A 20,442-nucleotide genomic window follows, 5' to 3' on the forward strand; every position below is an offset into this window, starting at 1 on the left:
GATTGATGAAATTTTATAATCCAGAGGCTTAATTATATCAGATATTAGTCACTTGAGAGCCTATCAACAATCAAAGTTTGTAAACAAAAGTCTGACACAACCCATAGGAGGAACTGAGAAAATTTGGAAGAAATAGGAACTTCTTCAGTAACCTAAAATTGAAATCATAAACTTATAGTACATACATAAAGAAAGAAGAGAAGATATAAGACTCAAAAATGTAAGAATTACCAGAAATGGAGATGTAGCTTCAATAGAAAAACTAAGATCTAGGGCTCAGGAAAGAGATTACTTCCTTGGACATGTTTTCAATGATAAATTGATTGATTAATTGATTGAGTGTAATTGGAAACATATATTTTGATTTCATTTAGTATAGCTCATGTATTGTAAATACTTATACTTATTTCTTATGTGGTCCTCATGATACATTTTCGGTAAAGAACAACATTGAGTGAAAAATAAACTACTTACTAGAATGAGTTCATACTTAAGAACTAATATTAAAGAGCTGAACACATTTACTAACACCAACGTTGAAGAATTAAAGATTAGGTATATATGCATGAAGATCAGTAGCATCTAACATATCCTACTAAAGTGACTTGTTTTTTAAAAGACCTCTATCACGATAAGAAAGCATAATCAAAAGGAAAAGATTTGACTATACAGATGCGCATTTTGTAGATAACAGAATTTAATGAAATTGGTACCATTGGTTTCCTTACAATGTATCTAGTCGATGTGGAATGTGGAATTTTAGGTGTAGCACCTCCCTCAAGTTTACATACAGTGGGTAGGGCTTTAAGGGAAATTGTGAGGATGAAGACACTCGGTATGAACAGTTGAGAGTGAAACACAGACTTGGACAAGATATCTCAGTGGGGTAAATGAAATTTAAATAAGTTTAATGCCTCCAAAACATAGTTCCCACCTATCTCTCTATCGAAAATTCCTCTCAACTTTCCTCTCTCCTTTAATGATTCTGTAGTTCCACCTCTTGACTCAATAAACGTACATGATATTACTGTATCATCAACACATTTGGAGACTACACATTACACAAATAGCTAAATATGCCTCTGTATAAACAGTTGCTCAATTTATACATTAGATTGATCTGTCTTTGTATGGAGTATTGCTCTACCGTTTGGTGTGGTTCTAGTTCTGCATCCTTACTTGAAAGAACTGTGTTAAAAGTGGTCTGGCTTATGAACTCTCCCACAGTAACTTCAAAACTTGACTCACCCTACATCCCAATTTTGGTTCACTTTCCCTCATCCGTAGGTATTGCTTTGGTTTTTGCTCAAGGGAGCTAGCTGCTTGTGTCCTCACCACAAGCTAGACCACACAACACTCAGCATACTGCTGCCCCAAATGATTACTGTGTGGCCTTTTTGATTGTTTCTTTCCATGCACCTTAAAGCTTTGGAACTCTCAGCCCTCTCTCATCCTTACTAATGACTGTCACTAGGCACTCATGAAAAGACAGGCTTTTCACTTCCTTCAAAATTTCTAAATACTTTTTCTTGTCCCTTCTATTTCCCTTTCATTAACCTCTTTACATTTCATTTAAGGCCTGGCCCTGTTGTAGACTTCTGACAGTGACTCGAGCCTCCGACATAAAAATAATGTATTCTTTGCACTTTCTTTCAGTTTTAGCAGTTAGGAAATGAACAAGGTGGGGGGGGGGGGGGGATGCCTAGGTTGGACTTAAAGTGTTTTGGTATGAGCTTTCTTACTTATACAAGTATAGTTCTTAAGTTCAGTAGGGTGGAGGGGCAAGTCAGTTGGGAGGTAAGTTTGAATGGAGAAAAACTGGAGGAAGTGAAGTATTTTCGATATCTGAGAGTGGATTTAGCAGTGGATGGAACCATGGAAACATATATATGCATGTATGTGTTTGTCCTTAATTGGCTTTATCCGTACTTGATGCCACCTTGACCCACAGGAAACAGTACCATTGCACTAAGGAAAAGAAAAAGGATAACACATTCATTCTCTTCATCTTCCCTACACCTGATCACTGTCCCTGGATCAGCCAGGTAGTGCCAGGAAACAGTCGAAAAAGGCCACATCCACTCACACTCATTCTCTGTCATGCATAATGCACCAAAACCACAGCTCCTCATCCACATCCAGACCCTACAGACCTTTCCATGGTTTACCCTGGATGTTTCACATGCCCTGGTTCAACCCATATATAATTTACCTTATGTGCCATCTTCACTAAAATATATATTTTTGTACGCCATATGCATTTTGCCAAATACCTTCAGACTTATACTCAAACTTTGGATGGTAAAGTTCCAAAGACCTAAAGAAATAAAAGCACAACAGTAGACTTTGTGTGTAGTACAGGTCATGTAAACTGGACAAGAGATATTTGGATCACCTTTTTTTTGCTTGTGAATAATCAATAAATGACAATAGGGATGGCTGTGATGATCAAGGAAAGTGAGGAGCAAAAGTAAGTGAAACTCTTTCAGAAATCAATATAACTCAAGAAAGCCTCGCTCAACTTTATTTAGGGATGTAAACTTTACCTTAATTTTCAATATTATAGTAGAAATACATTGATGTCTTCATCTTCCTTCCACCAGTCATTGGACAAACCCCCAAGCATCTGTCTGCAAAGACATCATAACAAATCACATGCTTTATTCATGACATCAAAATTGTGTTAAGTATATGTTGCAAGGGGAAGTTATGTGAGGTTTAATACTTTCGTTCATTTCTATAATTGTTTCATCTACTTTTATCCCACATTTTACTTGAGCAACATGAACTTTTCTCCTATCATATTAAGTATTGTGGGATAAAGAATATTACTCCAAAGCATGTTTTTCCAGTTTAGATCAGTCCTGCCAAGTAGAATGATCTGTATGCCTTTCTACTTTTACCACACTAATGTGTGAATTTCTGATATCTTCCACAATCACAAACAGCCTTGAAAAGACCCAATTATTTGTTACTACATGAATTCCTTTCTATTCCTTTGTATAAAGAGTATGTTGGTTTGTATTTCTTCCCAATCCATGCTACTTTTGTGGGACCTCTAAACTGGAACTTCATACTTACTTACCATACTTATTTGAAACTGATTTCTAGTTCAGGATCCTCAGGATTCCTGTGTACTGGACTCTGCATTCTTCTGTGTCATATTGTTGTTGCAGGATTGTCAACTTTACAGTTGTCATGCAGTATATATAATCTTTCCCAATGTTTGTCCAATCTTGAGAATACTTTACATTCAAGAATTTGGTTCTCAGGGCCTGATCTATTGGTGGGCTACATCAGGAAAGGTTACACTTCACAGTTGTTGAATGATTAGGTGTTTTAAATACTTTTTGGGTAAAACTGACTTCTGTAGGAATGGTGTTTAGTGTAGCTATTTGGAAAATGATCTATCGTAGTCTCATTTTGGCTTACTTTGAAACTGATTCAGATAGGTTTAAACTGTATAAGGAAATAATATTACTGAGTTTGAAGAACTGTTTGAGGTAATCCTATTAAGGCTACTCAAATTGGGGAAAGTGATCCTATGACTAAGATCAGTTTTTGTTTTTCAGAGATTTTCTCTCTTTATAATGTGTTGCCCTGGATTAGCTTAAGGCTTGCATTACTTCAACAAGTGAAGAATCTCTTAGATATCCTTTTCTGTAGACAAGTAACTGGAGATGTTTGTTTATTGCTAGTGACCTTATTGTTTACCTTTACTAAGTTGAGCCTTCTTCCCTTTGTTTACTGTGGTACAAGTATATGCATGAAGGACATGTAAGGGATTTGCTCAGAAAGTCTGCTCTGATGACCTTTGATAGTTCAAAATTGGTAGCATAAACAACATAGTGGGGAATTGTAGCAGGATGATATTATGGATATGGCATGTAGGTATGTTCAGTTAAAAGATCAATGATTACAGCAGGATTTTTTAGTAGATTTGTCATGTTTCCCTCCAGGAATCAATATGATGATATATTTGAAACGCAGTGAATGTGACTAACAGCTATTCAGTGTATTTGCCAATCTCACTGATGTTAGCCATATGCCTTTAACAGCCATATGGCTTCAACAGTTTTATAAAAGAACTAAGTGAGTGAATGATGAATATAGCTCAAAAACATTTCCCTGTTTAGCTCAGTAGATGACTTGTAAACTTTTATTTGAAAGCTCATGAATTTTCAACTTAATTTCATTGAGAGACATATTATTTGTTTTTCTGAGAAGGAAGTAACTGTTTGACCTACTTATACATGTTTCAGGTCTGATTACTGGAAGTCAAACCCTCGGAAATTTTGTGATTTTTGTAAATGTTGGATTGCAGACAACAAACCCAGCATAGAATTCCATGAACGAGGTAAGCGACACAAAGAAAATGTTCAAAAACGTCTGGAAGAGATAGGAAGAAAAGGACAGGAAGAATATGAGGCTAAACAACAAGAAGGGGACTTCCTTAAAGCTATGGAGGAGGTGAGTTTATGTCAAAATAATACAAATTGTTTATATATATATATTTTTTTTTTTTGCTTTGTTGCTGTCTCCCGCATTTGCGAGGTAGCGCAAGGAGACAGACGAAAGAAATGGCCCAACCCACCCCCATACACATGTATATGCATATGTCCACACATGCAAATATACATACCTACACAGCTTTCCATGGTTTACCCCAGATGCTTCACATGCCCTGATTCAATCCACTGACAGCACGTCAACCCCGGTATACCACATTGATCCAATTCACCCTATTCCTTGCCCTCCTTTCACCCTCCTGCATGTTCAGAACAACAAAAAGGGGACTTCCTTAAAGCTATGGAGGAGGTGAGTTTATGTCAAAATAATACAAATTGTTTATATATATATATTTTTTTTTTTTTGCTTTGTCGCTGTCTCCCGCATTTGCAAGGTAGCGCAAGGAGACAGACGAAAGAAATGGCCCAACCCACCCCCATACACATGTATATGCATACGTCCACACATGCAAATGTACATACCTACACAGCTTTCCATGGTTTACCCCAGATGCTTCACATGCCCTGATTCAATCCACTGACAGCACGTCAACCCCGGTATACCACATCGATCCAATTCACTCTATTCCTTGCCCTCCTTTCACCCTCCTGCATGTTCAGGCCCTGATCACACAAAATCTTTTTCACTCCATCTTTCCACCTCCAATTTGGTCTCCCACTTCTCCTCGTTCCCTCCACTTCCAACACATATATCCTCTTGGTCAATCTTTCCTCACTCATTCTCTCCATGTGCCCAAACCATTTCAAAACACCCTCTTCTCCTCTCTCAACCACGCTCTTTTTATTTCCACACATCTCTCTTACCCTTACGTTACTTACTCGATCAAACCACCTCACACCACACATTGTCCTCAAACATCTCAATTCTAGCACATCCATCCTCCTGCGCACAACTCTATCCATAGCCCACGCCTCGCAACCATACAACATTGTTGGAACCACTATTCCTTCAAACATACCCATTTTTGCTTTCCGAGATAATGTTCTCGACTTCCACACATTCTTCAAGGCTCCCAGAATTTTCGCCCCCTCCCCCACCCTATGATCCACTTCCGCTTCCATGGTTCCATCCGCTGCCAGATCCACTCCCAGATATCTAAAACACTTTACTTCCTCCAGTTTTTCTCCATTCAAACTTACCTTCCAATTGACTTGACCCTCAACCCTACTGTACCTAATAACCTTGCTCTTATTCACATTTACTCTTAACTTTCTTCTTTCACAAACTTTACCAAACTCAGTCACCAGCTTCTGCAGCTTCTCACATGAATCAGCCACCAGAGCTGTATCATCAGCGAACAACAACTGACTCACTTCCCAAGCTCTCTCATCCCCAACAGACTTCATACTTGCCCCTCTTTCCAAAACTCTTGCATTCACCTCCCTAACAACCCCATCCATAAACAAATTAAACAACCATGGAGACATCACACACCCCTGCCACAAACCTACATTCACTGAGAAACAATCACTTTCCTCTCTTCCTACACGTACACATGCCTTACATCCTCGATAAAAACTTTTCACTGCTTCTAACAACTTGCCTCCCGCACCATATATTCTTAATACCTTCCACAGAGCATCTCTATCAACTCTATCATATGCCTTCTCCAGATCCATAAATGCTACATACAAATCCATTTGCTTTTCTAAGTATTTCTCACATACATTCTTCAAAGCAAACACCTGATCCACACATCCTCTACCACTTCTGAAACACACTGCTCTTCCCCAATCTGATGCTCTGTACATGCCTTCACCCTCTCAATCAATACCCTCCCATATAATTTACCAGGAATACTCAACAAACTTATACCTCTGTAATTTGAGCACTCACTCTTATCCCCTTTGCCTTTGTACAATGGCACTATGCACGCATTCCGCCAATCCTCAGGCACCTCACCATGAGTCATACATACATTAAATAACCTTACCAACCAGTCAATAATACAGTCACCCCCTTTTTTAATAAATTCCACTGCAATACCATCTAAACCTGCTGCCTTGCCGGCTTTCATCTTCCGCAAAGCTTTTACCACCTCTTCTCTGTTTACCAAATCATTTTCCCTAACCCTCTCACTTTGCACACCACCTCGACCAAAACACCCTATATCTGCCACTCTATCATCAAACACATTCAACAAACCTTCAAAATACTCACTCCATCTTCTCACATCACCACTACTTGTTATCACCTCCCCATTAGCCCCCTTCACTGAAGTTCCCATTTGCTCCCTTGTCTTACGCACTTTATTTACCTCCTTCCAGAACATCTTTTTATTCTCCCTAAAATTTAATGATACTCTCTCACCCCAACTCTCATTTGCCCTCTTTTTCACCTCTTGCACCTTTCTCTTGACCTCCTGTCTCTTTCTTTTATACATCTCCCACTCAATTGCATTTTTTCCCTGCAAAAATCGTCCATATATTTATTTTGCTTTGTCGTTGTCTCCCGCGTTTGCGAGGTAGCGCAAGGAAACAGACGAAAGAAATGGCACAACCCACCCCCATACACAGTGTACACACACACACGCCCACACACGCATGGGATGTATTTAGGGAATCAGTGATGGATTGCGCAAAAGATGCTTGTGGCATGAGAAGAGTGGGAGGTGGGCTGTTTAGAAAGGGTAGTGAGTGGTGGGATGAAGAAGTAAGAGTATTAGTGAAAGAGAAGAGAGAGGCATTTGGACGATTTTTGCAGGGAAAAAATGCAATTGAGTGGGAGAAGTATAAAAGAAAGAGACAGGAGGTCAAGAGAAAGGTGCAAGAGGTGAAAAAAAGGGCAAATGAGAGTTGGGGTGAGAGACTATCAGTAAATTTTAGGGAGAATAAAAAGATGTTCTGGAAGGAGGTAAATAGGGTGCGTAAGACAAGGGAGCAAATGGGAACTTCAGTGAAGGGCGTAAATGGGGAGGTGATAACAAGTAGCGGTGATGTGAGAAGGAGATGGAATGAGTATTTTGAAGGTTTGTTGAATGTGTCTGATGACAGAGTGGCAGATATAGGGTGTTTTGGTCGAGGTGGTGTACAAAGTGAGAGGGTTAGGGAAAATGATTTGGTAAACAGAGAAGAGGTAGTAAAAGCTTTGCGGAAGATGAAAGCCGGCAAGGCAGCAGGTTTGGATGGTATTGCAGTGGAATTTATTAAGAAAGGGGGTGACTGTATTGTTGACTGGTTGGTAAGGTTATTTAATGTATGTATGACTCATGGTGAGGTGCCTGAGGATTGGCGGAATGCGTGCATAGTGCCATTGTACAAAGGCAAAGGGGAAAAGAGTGAGTGCTCAAATTACAGAGGTATAAGTTTGTTGAGTATTCCTGGTAAATTATATGGGAGGGTATTGATTGAGAGGGTGAAGGCATGTACAGAGCATCAGATTGGGGAAGAGCAGTGCGGTTTCAGAAGTGGTAGAGGATGTGTGGATCAGGTGTTTGCTTTGAAGAATGTATGTGAGAAGTACTTAGAAAAGCAAATGGATTTGTATGTAGCATTTATGGATCTGGAGAAGGCATATGATAGAGTTGATAGAGATGCTCTGTGGAAGGTATTAAGAATATATGGTGTGGGAGGCAAGTTGTTAGAAGCAGTGAAAAGTTTTTATCGAGGATGTAAGGCATGTGTACGTGTAGGAAGAGAGGAAAGTGATTGGTTCTCAGTGAATGTAGGTTTGCGGCAGGGGTGTGTGATGTCTCCATGGTTGTTTAATTTGTTTATGGATGGGGTTGTAAAGGAGGTAAATGCAAGAGTCCTGGAAAGAGGGGCAAGTATGAAGTCTGTTGGGGATGAGAGAGCTTGGGAAGTGAGTCAATTGTTGTTCGCTGATGATACAGCGCTGGTGGCTGATTCATGTGAGAAACTGCAGAAGCTGGTGACTGAGTTTGGTAAAGTGTGTGGAAGAAGAAAGTTGAGAGTAAATGTGAATAAGAGCAAGGTTATTAGGTACAGTAGGGGTGAGGGTCAAGTCAATTGGGAGGTGAGTTTGAATGGAGAAAAACTGGAGGAAGTGAAGTGTTTTAGATATCTGGGAGTGGATCTGTCAGCGGATGGAACCATGGAAGCGGAAGTGGATCATAGGGTGGGGGAGGGGGCGAAAATTTTGGGAGCCTTGAAAAATGTGTGGAAGTCGAGAACATTATCTCGGAAAGCAAAAATGGGTATGTTTGAGGGAATAGTGGTTCCAACAATGCTGTATGGTTGCGAGGCGTGGGCTATGGATAGAGATGTGCGCAGGAGGATGGATGTGCTGGAAATGAGATGTTTGAGGACAATGTGTGGTGTGAGGTGGTTTGATCGAGTAAGTAACGTAAGGGTAAGAGAGATGTGTGGAAATAAAAAGAGCGTGGTCGAGAGAGCAGAAGAGGGTGTTTTGAAATGGTTTGGGCACATGGAGAGAATGAGTGAGGAGAGATTGACCAAGAGGATATATGTGTCGGAGGTGGAGGGAACGAGGAGAAGAGGGAGACCAAATTGGAGGTGGAAAGATGGAGTGAAAAAGATTTTGTGTGATCGGGGCCTGAACATGCAGGAGGGTGAAAGGAGGGCAAGAAATAGAGTGAATTGGAGTCATGTGGTATACAGGGGTTGACGTGCTGTCAGTGGATTGAAGCAAGGCATGTGAAGCGTCTGGGGTAAACCATGGAAAGCTGTGTAGGTATGTATATTTGCGTGTGTGGACGTGTGTATGTACATGTGTATGGGGGGGGGGGGGTTGGGCCATTTCTTTCGTCTGTTTCCTTGCGCTACCTCGCAAACGCGGGAGACAGCGACAAAGTATAAAAAAAAAAAAAAAAAAAATACATCTCAATGTACACATATATATACACACACAGACACATACATATATACCCATGCACACAATTCACACTGCCTGCCCCTATTCATTCCCATCGCCACCTCGCCACACATGGAATACCATCCCCCTCCCCCCTCATGTGTGCGAGGTAGCACTAGGAAAAGACAACAAAGGCCCCATTCATTCACACTCAGTGTCCAGCTGTCACGCAATAATGCCCGAAACCACAGCTCCCTTTCCACATCCAGGCCCCACACAACTTTCCATGGTTTACCCCAGACGCTTCACATGCCCTGATTCAATCCATTTCCTGCGTTAGCAAGGTGGCGTTAAGAACAGAGGACTGGACCTCTGAGGGAATATCCTCACCTGGCCCCCTTCTCTGTTCCTTTGTTTGGAAAATTAAAAAAAAAACGAGAGGGGAGGGTTTCCAGCCCCCCGCTCCCTCCCCTTTAAGTCGCTTTCTACGACAAGCAGGGAATACGTGGGAAGTATTCTTTCTCCCCTACCCCCAGGGATATATCTTTCTTTTCTTTCAAACCATTCGCCATTTCCCGCACATGCGAGGTAGCGTTAAGAACAGAGAACTGGACCTTTGAGGATATATCCTCACCTGGTCCCCTTCTCTGTTCCTTCTTTTGGAAAATTAAAAAAAAATAATGAGAGGGGAGGATTTCCAGCCCCCCGCTCCCTCCCCTTTTAGTCACCTTCTATGACACGCAGGGAATACATGGGAAGTATTCTTTCTCCCCTATCCCCAGGGTGGGGGAGGGGGCAAAAATTCTGGGAGCGTTGAAGAATGTGTGGAAGTCAAGAACATTATCTTGGAAAGCAAAAATGGCTATGTTTGAAGGAATAGTGGTTCCAACAATGTTGTATGGTTGCGAGGCGTGGGCTATGGATAGAGTTGTGCGGAGGAGGGTGGATGTGCTGGGAATGAGATGTTTGAGGACAATATGTGGTGTGAGGTGGTTTGATCGAGTAAGTAATAATAGGGTAAGAGAGATGTGTGGTAATAAAAAGAGTGTGGTTGAGAGAGCAGAATAGGGTGTTTTGAAATGGTTTGGTCACATGGAGAGAATGAGTGAGGAAAGATTGACCAAGAGGATATACGTGTCGGAGGTGGAGGGAACGAGGAGAAGAGGGAGACCAAATTGGAGGTGGAAAGATGGAGTGAAAAAGATTTTGTGTGATCGGGGCCTGAACATGCAGGAGGGTGAAAGGAGGGCAAGGACTAGAGTGAATTGGAGCGATGTGGTATACCGGGGTTGACGTGCTGTCAGTGGATTGAATCAAGGCATGTGAAGCGTCTGGGGTAAACCATGGAAAGCTGTGTAGGTATGTATATTTGCGTGTGTGGATGTATGTATATACATGTGTATGGGGGTGGGTTGGGCCATTTCTTTCGTCTGTTTCCTTGCGCTACCTCGCAAACGCGGGAGACAGCGACAAAGCAAAAAAAAAAAAAAAAAAATATTTTTTTTTTTTTTTTTTTTTTCAAACTATTCGCCATTTCCCGCGTTAGTGAGGTAGCGTTAAGAACAGAGGACTGGGCCATTGAGGGAATATCTTCACCTGGCCCCCTTCTCTGTTCCTTCTTTTGGAAAAAAAAAAAAAAAAAAAAATATATATATAAACAGAGAAGAGGTAGTAAAAGCTTTGCGGAAGATGAAAGCCGGCAAGGCAGCAGGATTGGATGGTATTGCAGTGGAATTTATTAAAAAAGGGGGTGACTGTATTGTTGACTGGTTGGTAAGGTTATTTAATGTATGTATGACTCATGGTGAGGTGCCTGAGGATTGGCGGAATGCGTGCATAGTGCCATTGTACAAAGGCAAAGGGGATAAGAGTGAGTGCTCAAATTACAGAGGTATAAGTTTGTTGAGTATTCCTGGTAAATTATATGGGAGGGTATTGATTGAGAGGGTGAAGGCATGTACAGAGCATCAGATTGGGGAAGAGCAGTGCGGTTTCAGAAGTGGTAGAGGATGTGTGGATCAGGTGTTTGCTTTGAAGAATGTATGTGAGAAATACTTAGAAAAGCAAATGGATTTGTATGTAGCATTTATGGATCTGGAGAAGGCATATGATAGAGTTGATAGAGATGCTCTGTGGAAGGTATTAAGAATATATGGTGTGGGAGGCAGGTTGTTAGAAGCAGTGAAAAGTTTTTATCGAGGATGTAAGGCATGTGTACGTGTAGGAAGAGAGGAAAGTGATTGGTTCTCAGTGAATGTAGGTTTGCGGCAGGGGTGTGTGATGTCTCCATGGTTGTTTAATTTGTTTATGGATGGGGTTGTTAGGAGGTAAATGCAAGAGTCCTGGAAAGAGGGGCAAGTATGAAGTCTGTTGGGGATGAGAGAGCTTGGGAAGTGAGTCAGTTGTTGTTCGCTGATGATACAGCGCTGGTGGCTGATTCATGTGAGAAACTGCAGAAGCTGGTGACTGAGTTTGGTAAAGTGTGTGAAAGAAGAAAGTTAAGAGTAAATGTGAATAAGAGCAAGGTTATTAGGTACAGTAGGGTTGAGGGTCAAGTCAATTGGGAGGTGAGTTTGAATGGAGAAAAACTGGAGGAAGTGAAGTGTTTTAGATATCTGGGAGTGGATCTGTCAGCGGATGGAACCATGGAAGCGGAAGTGGATCATAGGGTGGGGGAGGGGGCGAAAATTTTGGGAGCCTTGAAAAATGTGTGGAAGTCGAGAACATTATCTCGGAAAGCAAAAATGGGTATGTTTGAAGGAATAGTGGTTCCAACAATGCTGTATGGTTGCGAGGCGTGGGCTATGGATAGAGTTGTGCGCAGGAGGATGGATGTGCTGGAAATGAGATGTTTGAGGACAATGTGTGGTGTGAGGTGGTTTGATCGAGTAAGTAACGTAAGGGTAAGAGAGATGTGTGGAAATAAAAAGAGCGTGGTTGAGAGAGCAGAAGAGGGTGTTTTGAAATGGTTTGGGCACATGGAGAGAATGAGTGAGGAAAGATTGACCAAGAGGATATACGTGTCGGAGGTGGAGGGAACGAGGAGAAGAGGGAGACCAAATTGGAGGTGGAAAGATGGAGTGAAAAAGATTTTGTGTGATCGGGGCCTGAACATGCAGGAGGGTGAAAGGAGGGCAAGGAATAGAGTGAATTGGAGTCATGTGGTATACAGGGGTTGACGTGCTGTCAGTGGATTGAAGCAAGGCATGTGAAGCGTCTGGGGTAAAACCATGGAAAGCTGTGTAGGTATGTATATTTGCGTGTGTGGACGTGTGTATGTACATGTGTATGGGGGGGGGGTTGGGCCATTTCTTTCGTCTGTTTCCTTGCGCTACCTCGAAAAACGCGGGAGACAGCGACAAAGTATAAAAAAAAAAAAAAAAAAAAATACATCTCAATGTACACATATATATACACACACAGACACATACATATATACCCATGCACACAATTCACACTGCCTCCCCCTATTCATTCCCATCGCCACCTCGCCACACATGGAATACCATCCCCCTCCCCCCTCATGTGTGCGAGGTAGCACTAGGAAAAGACAACAAAGGCCCCATTCATTCACACTCAGTGTCCAGCTGTCACGCAATAATGCCCGAAACCACAAACTCCCTTTCCACATCCAGGCCCCACACAACTTTCCATGGTTTACCCCAGACGCTTCACATGCCCTGATTCAATCCATTTCCTGCGTTAGCAAGGTGGCGTTAAGAACAGAGGACTGGACCTCTGAGGGAATATCCTCACCTGGCCCCCTTCTCTGTTCCTTTGTTTGGAAAATTAAAAAAAAAACGAGAGGGGAGGGTTTCCAGCCCCCCGCTCCCTCCCCTTTAAGTCGCTTTCTACGACAAGCAGGGAATACGTGGGAAGTATTCTTTCTCCCCTACCCCCAGGGATATATCTTTCTTTTCTTTCAAACCATTCGCCATTTCCTGCACATGCGAGGTAGCGTTAAGAACAGAGAACTGGACCTTTGAGGATATATCCTCACCTGGTCCCCTTCTCTGTTCCTTCTTTTGGAAAATTAAAAAAAAATAATGAGAGGGGAGGATTTCCAGCCCCCCGCTCCCTCCCCTTTTAGTCACCTTCTATGACACGCAGGGAATACATGGGAAGTATTCTTTCTCCCCTATCCCCAGGGTGGGGGAGGGGGCAAAAATTCTGGGAGCGTTGAAGAATGTGTGGAAGTCAAGAACATTATCTTGGAAAGCAAAAATGGCTATGTTTGAAGGAATAGTGGTTCCAACAATGTTGTATGGTTGCGAGGCGTGGGCTATGGATAGAGTTGTGCGGAGGAGGGTGGATGTGCTGGGAATGAGATGTTTGAGGACAATATGTGGTGTGAGGTGGTTTGATCGAGTAAGTAATAATAGGGTAAGAGAGATGTGTGGTAATAAAAAGAGTGTGGTTGAGAGAGCAGAATAGGGTGTTTTGAAATGGTTTGGTCACATGGAGAGAATGAGTGAGGAAAGATTGACCAAGAGGATATACGTGTCGGAGGTGGAGGGAACGAGGAGAAGAGGGAGACCAAATTGGAGGTGGAAAGATGGAGTGAAAAAGATTTTGTGTGATCGGGGCCTGAACATGCAGGAGGGTGAAAGGCGGGCAAGGACTAGAGTGAATTGGAGCGATGTGGTATACCGGGGTTGACGTGCTGTCAGTGGATTGAATCAAGGCATGTGAAGCGTCTGGGGTAAAACCCTGGAAAGCTGTGTAGGTATGTATATTTGCGTGTGTTGGATGTATGTATATACATGTGTATGGGGGTGGGTTGGGCCATTTCTTTCGTCTGTTTCCTTGCGCTACCTCGCAAACGCGGGAGACAGCGACAAAGCAAAAAAAAAAAAAAAAAAAAATATTTTTTTTTTTTTTTTTTTTTCAAACTATTCGCCATTTCCCGCGTTAGTGAGGTAGCGTTAAGAACAGAGGACTGGGCATTGAGGGAATATCTTCACCTGGCCCCCTTCTATGTTCCTTCTTTTGGAAAAAAAAAAAAAAAAAAAAAATATATATATAAACAGAGATAGAGGTGTAGTAAATGCTTTGCGGAAGATGGAAAGCCGGCAAGGCAGCAGGATTGGATGGTATTGCAGTGGAATTATTAAAAAAGGGGGGTGACTGTATTGTTGACTGGTTGGTAAGGTTATTTAATGTATGTATGACTCATGGTGAGGGGCCTGAGGATTGGCGGAATGCGTTTCATAGTGCCATTGTACAAAGGGAAAGGGGATAAGAGTGAGTGCTCAAATTACAGAGGTATAAGTTTGTTGAGTATTCCTGGTAAATTATATGGGAGGGTATTGATTGAGAGGGTGAAGGCATGTACAGAGCATCAGATTGGGAAGAGCAGTGCGGTTTCAGAAGTGGGGAGAGGATGTGTGGATCAGGTGTTTGCTTTGAAGAATGTATGTGAGAATACTTAGAAAAGCAAATGGATTTGTATGTAGCATTTATGGATCTGGAGAAGGCATATGATTAGAGTTGATAGAGATGCTCTGTGGAAAGGTTTAAGAGATTTATGGTGGTTGGGAGGCAGGTTTGTTAGAAGCAGTGAAAAGTTTTTATCGAGGATGTAAGGCATTGTGTACGTGTAGGAAGAGAGGAAAGTGATTGGTTCTCAGTGAATGTAGGTTTGCGGCAGGGGTGTGTGATGTCTCCATGGTTGTTTAATTTGTTTATGGATGGGGTTGTTAGGGAGGTAAATGCAAGAGTCCTGGAAAGAGGGGCAAGTATGGGAAATCTGTTGGGGATGAGAGAGCTTGGGAAGTGAGTCAGTTGTTGTTCGCTGATGATACAGCGCTGGTGGCTGATTCATGTGAGAAACTGCAGAAGCTGGGTGACTGAGTTTGGTTAAGTGTGTGAAAGAAGAAAGTTAAGAGTAAATGTGAATAAGAGCAAGGTTATTAGGTACGTAGGGTTGAGGGTCAAGTCAATTGGGAGGTGAGTTTGAATGGAGAAAAACTGGAGGAAGTGAAGTGTTTTAGATATCTGGGAGTGGATCTGTCAGCGGATGGAACCATGGAAGCGGAAGTGGATCATAGGGTGGGGGAGGGGGCGAAAAATTTTGGGAGCCTTGAAAAATGTGTGGAAGTCGAGAACATTATCTCGGAAAGCAAAAATGGGTATGTTTGAAGGGAAAAGTGGTTCCAACAATATATATATATATATATATATATATATATATATATATACATTGAGATGTATAGGTATGTATATGTGCGTGTGTGGACGTTTATGTATATACATATGTATGTGGGTGGGTTGGGCCATTCTTTTGTCTGTTTCCTTGCGCTACTTCGCTAACGCGGGAGACAGCGACAGCAAAATGAATAAATAAATAAAAAAATATATATGTATTCTGATATCATGAGGATAAATAAAACATAAGTCCCTTAATGTGTTTCATATTTTTCCATGGTTATTAGCAAATACTAGCTCACACGCATCACTGTGACCTACTGCAAAATCTGTTTATCTATCTATCTATCTATATCTCTGACCCCTACTCATCCCTGTCCTCACTTACACCATTCCATGCTCTCTTCCACCATTTCTCCCTGCAGTACTTATCCACTCTATTTCTCCATGTCATAGGTGGTCTTCCTCTCTCCCCAATCCCTTTAATCATTCCTGCAGTCGTCTGTCTATCTATCTGTCTCTATCTCTGATGCCTGTTCTCAACTGAAACTCCCTCTAGGGGGTGGCCATGACAATAGTCCCCATATCTTGTGAACTCCAATGCTGCTCCTTAGCCTTTAGTGCCTCATCTTAACAGGCCACTGGCAGAAGGCAACTCTAGCACAGTGTTTGCAAAGTTTCACACCGACTACTTCTACCTAGCGATTCTACCTACTACTTCTCCCTAATGCTTTTGCTAAATGTTCCTACCTACCAATTCTATCTATTGCTCTTAACGTTTTGCCTGAAGGCAGGGCTAATGCATAGTGCTTACCATATGAAAATTTAGAGTTAACGAAGAATGAGCTGTGTATGTTAAGTGTTGTCATGTGTTATGTATGAAAAGGGGAGATTGTATATTTGTGGACAGAATGCCAGTAGTCTGCATGTGGGTGAGGCAGAAAGAAAAATAACAACTAGAAACTGGATATGCACAGAAAGGCTTTTGTTTGTCTATACCTGACACTCCTTTGCCAGGGTGAGGAAGGTGATCAGGTGAGATATCAGAGAATTTCTCTCATCATATAGATTTTCACCTGGATAGATTCTTACTGGACTGTACTGTTATAAGGGCTTGACTATAAACTCCCCTTTCTAAAGGCCCTTAGTAGATTATTCTTCATTTTTTCTGGATTTTAAGTTGTTTACTTCGGGTAGTTTCTGTTGATTCAGTTGAAAGTATCTCCATGTGGTCTCTTATTTCCCAGATTGAGAGTGTTGAGTGTGGCCTTCCATGGTGACCTCCCTGCTCCTCATGCAATTCTGCTAAAACTCTCCCATAGTCACATTTCATGTGTTATTCTGTCCTTATGTAAGTGTTTCTTCTCATCAAGTAGGTCATCTTGCAGTTTACTAATTTTCCATGGGGTCACCATGTATGTGCAAAATGCAGGTTGACTGCTGTATATGTATAATGTTGGTTTTAGGGGTAGTGGAGAGAGCAAATATTTTTCTTGTGCATTTCTAGTGATTGAAGAGATCTCTGTAGGCCAATAATGGTATGGTAGATCAACTAAATATTTAAAGTGATGGAAAAGTTTAATTATCATTCAACAGTGGAAACCATCGTTTATAGGATTGTCAGATCAAGGTGGGAGCTGTTTAAGGTTTTAAATTGATGTGAATGTGCAGAATATACAGTAGGAAACTGTTTGGAGGAGCAAAAGATGTGAACTTGCAGAATAGACAGTAGGAAACAGGTTGGAGGAGCGAAAGATCACTGATAATAAGGTTAAAGGTATGAGAGGAGAGGTGCATCACAAAAGAAATGAGTAGGTTGTTTAAGGCAAGCGATATCTCACATTAAGGTGACAGGGGAATGATTGTTAATCATGTGCAGTGAAGGGTTTTTGTGTTTGAGGCTGCAGTTGTGAATGGAGATGTAAATCTTACCTAAAGACAAATTTAGGTACTGTGAAAGACTATTTTCTTCAACACACTATACTTAATTAGAAGATACATGTTTGATTAACTGTAATTCTATGCATAGTGAGTTCACCTTGTGTAAAAGGTAGCAAATATAAAGCTAGAAAATATGAATACTTTGAATTGAGGAATTTAAAATATATATCTGATACTTTACCATCACTGAAATACTCAGAAGTAATCTGTAAACTTATGAACTTTATCTCTTTTTCATAAAGGCTGCCTTGAAAGCATATAAGAATGACATTGAACAGAATCCTGACATGACAGGGTCGAAGATAAGCGAGATTGCTGCTGCCAGTAATGCTGAGATCGTCATAGGTAAGAAGAATACATCACACACCAAGATCCAAGCTGTGTCTGTTATCAAAAACTGGTATGAAGCCAAAACATCTGAAGGATGCACATATTACTGGAATATTGAAACAGGAGGTGAGAGGTGAACTTTTTTGGCAAATAAAAATCTTTCCCTTTTTAATGCTTTTTACATTATGATATTTCATTATGCACTTTACCCACTATACAGCTCAATATATTAACCCTTGATTAGTGTGAATTATCAGAAGACTATTTTTGTGGCAGGTGCCTTGAAAAAACGTTAAGTTTCCTAGGCTTTTGTTTTGAACAGTGCACCAGTGTATGGCTGCTGTCTTGGTCACTATAGGTGCTTATTTCAGAAACTACTTCTCTTTTTGAGAAGTAATAATGAAATGTAATTATATATGTAAATTAATATAGATATGTGTGATCAATAACTAAAGTAGTGATGAGTATCATTTAGTGAATGTGGGTTACAAGGCAATCCTCCTAAGTTAACCACCCCATCTCTCTTTCCCCTCTAAATATACCAGGGGAATTATACCTTATCTTCAGGGCTTTCTCATGGCTGTGTCAGTCATGTCAGCCCACTTGTTTATGTATATCCTATACCAATACATATATTGCTTTCATTAATAAAGAAATGAGTCATTATTAAATTTGCGCTGAGTTTCACCCCCATTTTACTTCCACCTTTCTATTCCCTCCATCCACCACCCTTCGTCAGGGCCTCTGTGCATTAACTTCAGCACTATGCCACAACCATATTTTATGTCAGCTCACTTTTTTGTATGTATCCTTGATTTTTACATGTATTCTTTTCTTTTTTTATTGAGAAAGAAAATATGAGGACCTTATGTATTTGTCCATTTAATGATTCACAAATAAAACTTAGCCCACTATTTAAGGGTTAAAGTATTACATACCAAGGAGTTGAGAAGAAATTATGAAAGAATTTTCTAAGTTTGCCCAGCAGTGTTATTTTCATTTGACTGAAGTGAATATTTAGGATGGATCACATTGGAAGCTCTATAAGGATTTGCATTTGCACTGTATTTTAATAGTAGTGGAATTAAAGTTTGTACTTGCCTTCTAAAACAAACGTAAGAATCACCTTATTTATGCAATATGGTATGGTAGAGAACTAATTAAATACAGTATATGTGTAATCACCGTAAACACTGATTTTCTTTGCCAGAAAATCCCACTTTATTTTTTAATTTCCTGATACTGAGTTATTTTCAAAGGGCACCGATTAAACATTCTTGTTTTGTCTGAGTAGTTAGACTAAGACACACAAAATTTAGCTACACCAGGAAAATTCAAGTCTCCCAGCAGCTGTTTTCCACTTGACCAGCTCATCAAGGACCACAAAAACAAACATAACTTCTGCACTAAGGATTAGTTATTTTAACGTGGACACGTTTCACTTGCACTTATTGGATCTGGATTGAGGTTATGTGTGAATGGAGAGGTTGCACACACTTGGATCACCCCATTTCGATAAAATATGAATGTTATATGGTTGTGAGGCATGGGCTATAGAGAGGGTTGTGCTGAGGAGGGTGATGTCTTGGAAATGAGATGTTTGAAGACAATATTTTGTGTGAGGTGGTTTGATCTAGTAAGTAATGAAAGGGTAAGAGAGATGTATTTATATATTTTTTATTTTGCTTTGTCGCTGTCTCCCGCGTTTGCGAGGTAGCGCAAGGAAACAGACGAAAGAGATGGCCCAACCCACCCCCATACACATGTATATACATACACGTCCACACACGCAAATATACATACCCATACATCTCAATGTACACATATATATACACACACAGACACATACATATATACACATGCACACAATTCACACTGTCTGCCTTTATTCATTCCCATCGCCACCTCGCCACACATGGAATAACACCCCCCTCCCCCCCTCATGTGTGCAAGGTAGCACTAGGAAAAGACAACAAAGGCCCCATTCGTTCATACTCAGTCTCTAGCTGACATGCAATAATGCCCGAAACTACAGCTCCCCTTCTACATCTAGGCCCCACAGAACTTTCCATGGTTTACCCCAGATGCTTCACATGCCCTGATTCAATCCACTGACAGCACGTCGACCCCGGTATACCACATCGATCCAATTCACTCTATTCCTTGCCCGCCTTTCACCCTCCTGCATGTTCAGGCCCTGGTCACTCAATATCTTTTTCACTCCATCTTTCCACCTCCAATTTGGTCTCCCACTTCTCCTTATTCCCTCCACCTCCAACACATATATCCTCTTGGTCAATCTTTCCTCACTCATTCTCTCCATGTGCCCAAACCATTTCAAAACACCCTCTTCTGCTCTCTCAACCATGCTCTTTTTATTTTCACACATCTCTCTTACCCTTACATTACTTACTTGATCAAACCACCTCACACCACATATTGTCCTCAAACATCTCATTTCCAGCACATCCACCCTCCTGCGCACAACTCTATCCATAGCCCACGCCTCGCAACCATACAACATTGTTGGAACCACTATTCCTTCAAACATAGCCATTTTTGCTTTCCGAGATAATGTTCTCAACTTCCACACATTCTTCAAGGCTCCCAGGATTTTTGCCCCCTCCCCCACCCTATGATTCACTTCCGCTTCCATGGTTCCATCCACTGCCAGATCCACTCCCAGATATCTAAAACACTTTACTTCCTCCAGTTTTTCTC

At 41.2% G+C, this 20,442-nt stretch overlaps 1 protein-coding gene across 1 annotated transcript in view; it reads left to right on the forward strand.

Annotated features, from left to right (window-relative positions):
- Positions 1-56: 56 nt before the first annotated feature.
- The window catches only part of LOC139749743 (WW domain-binding protein 4), a 28,834-nt gene continuing 8,448 nt past the window's right edge, over positions 57-20,442 (forward strand). Inside the window, exons 1-3 of the mRNA XM_071663944.1 lie at positions 57-220; positions 4,263-4,470; positions 17,634-17,847. Of these exons, the coding sequence (XP_071520045.1) occupies positions 219-220; positions 4,263-4,470; positions 17,634-17,847 (424 nt within the window). The 5' untranslated portion in view covers positions 57-218. The remainder of the gene's footprint in view (positions 221-4,262; positions 4,471-17,633; positions 17,848-20,442) is intronic.

This window comes from Panulirus ornatus, chromosome 8 (assembly GCF_036320965.1).
Source record: "Panulirus ornatus isolate Po-2019 chromosome 8, ASM3632096v1, whole genome shotgun sequence".
In the NCBI taxonomy this organism is placed as follows: Eukaryota; Metazoa; Arthropoda; class Malacostraca; order Decapoda; family Palinuridae; genus Panulirus; species Panulirus ornatus.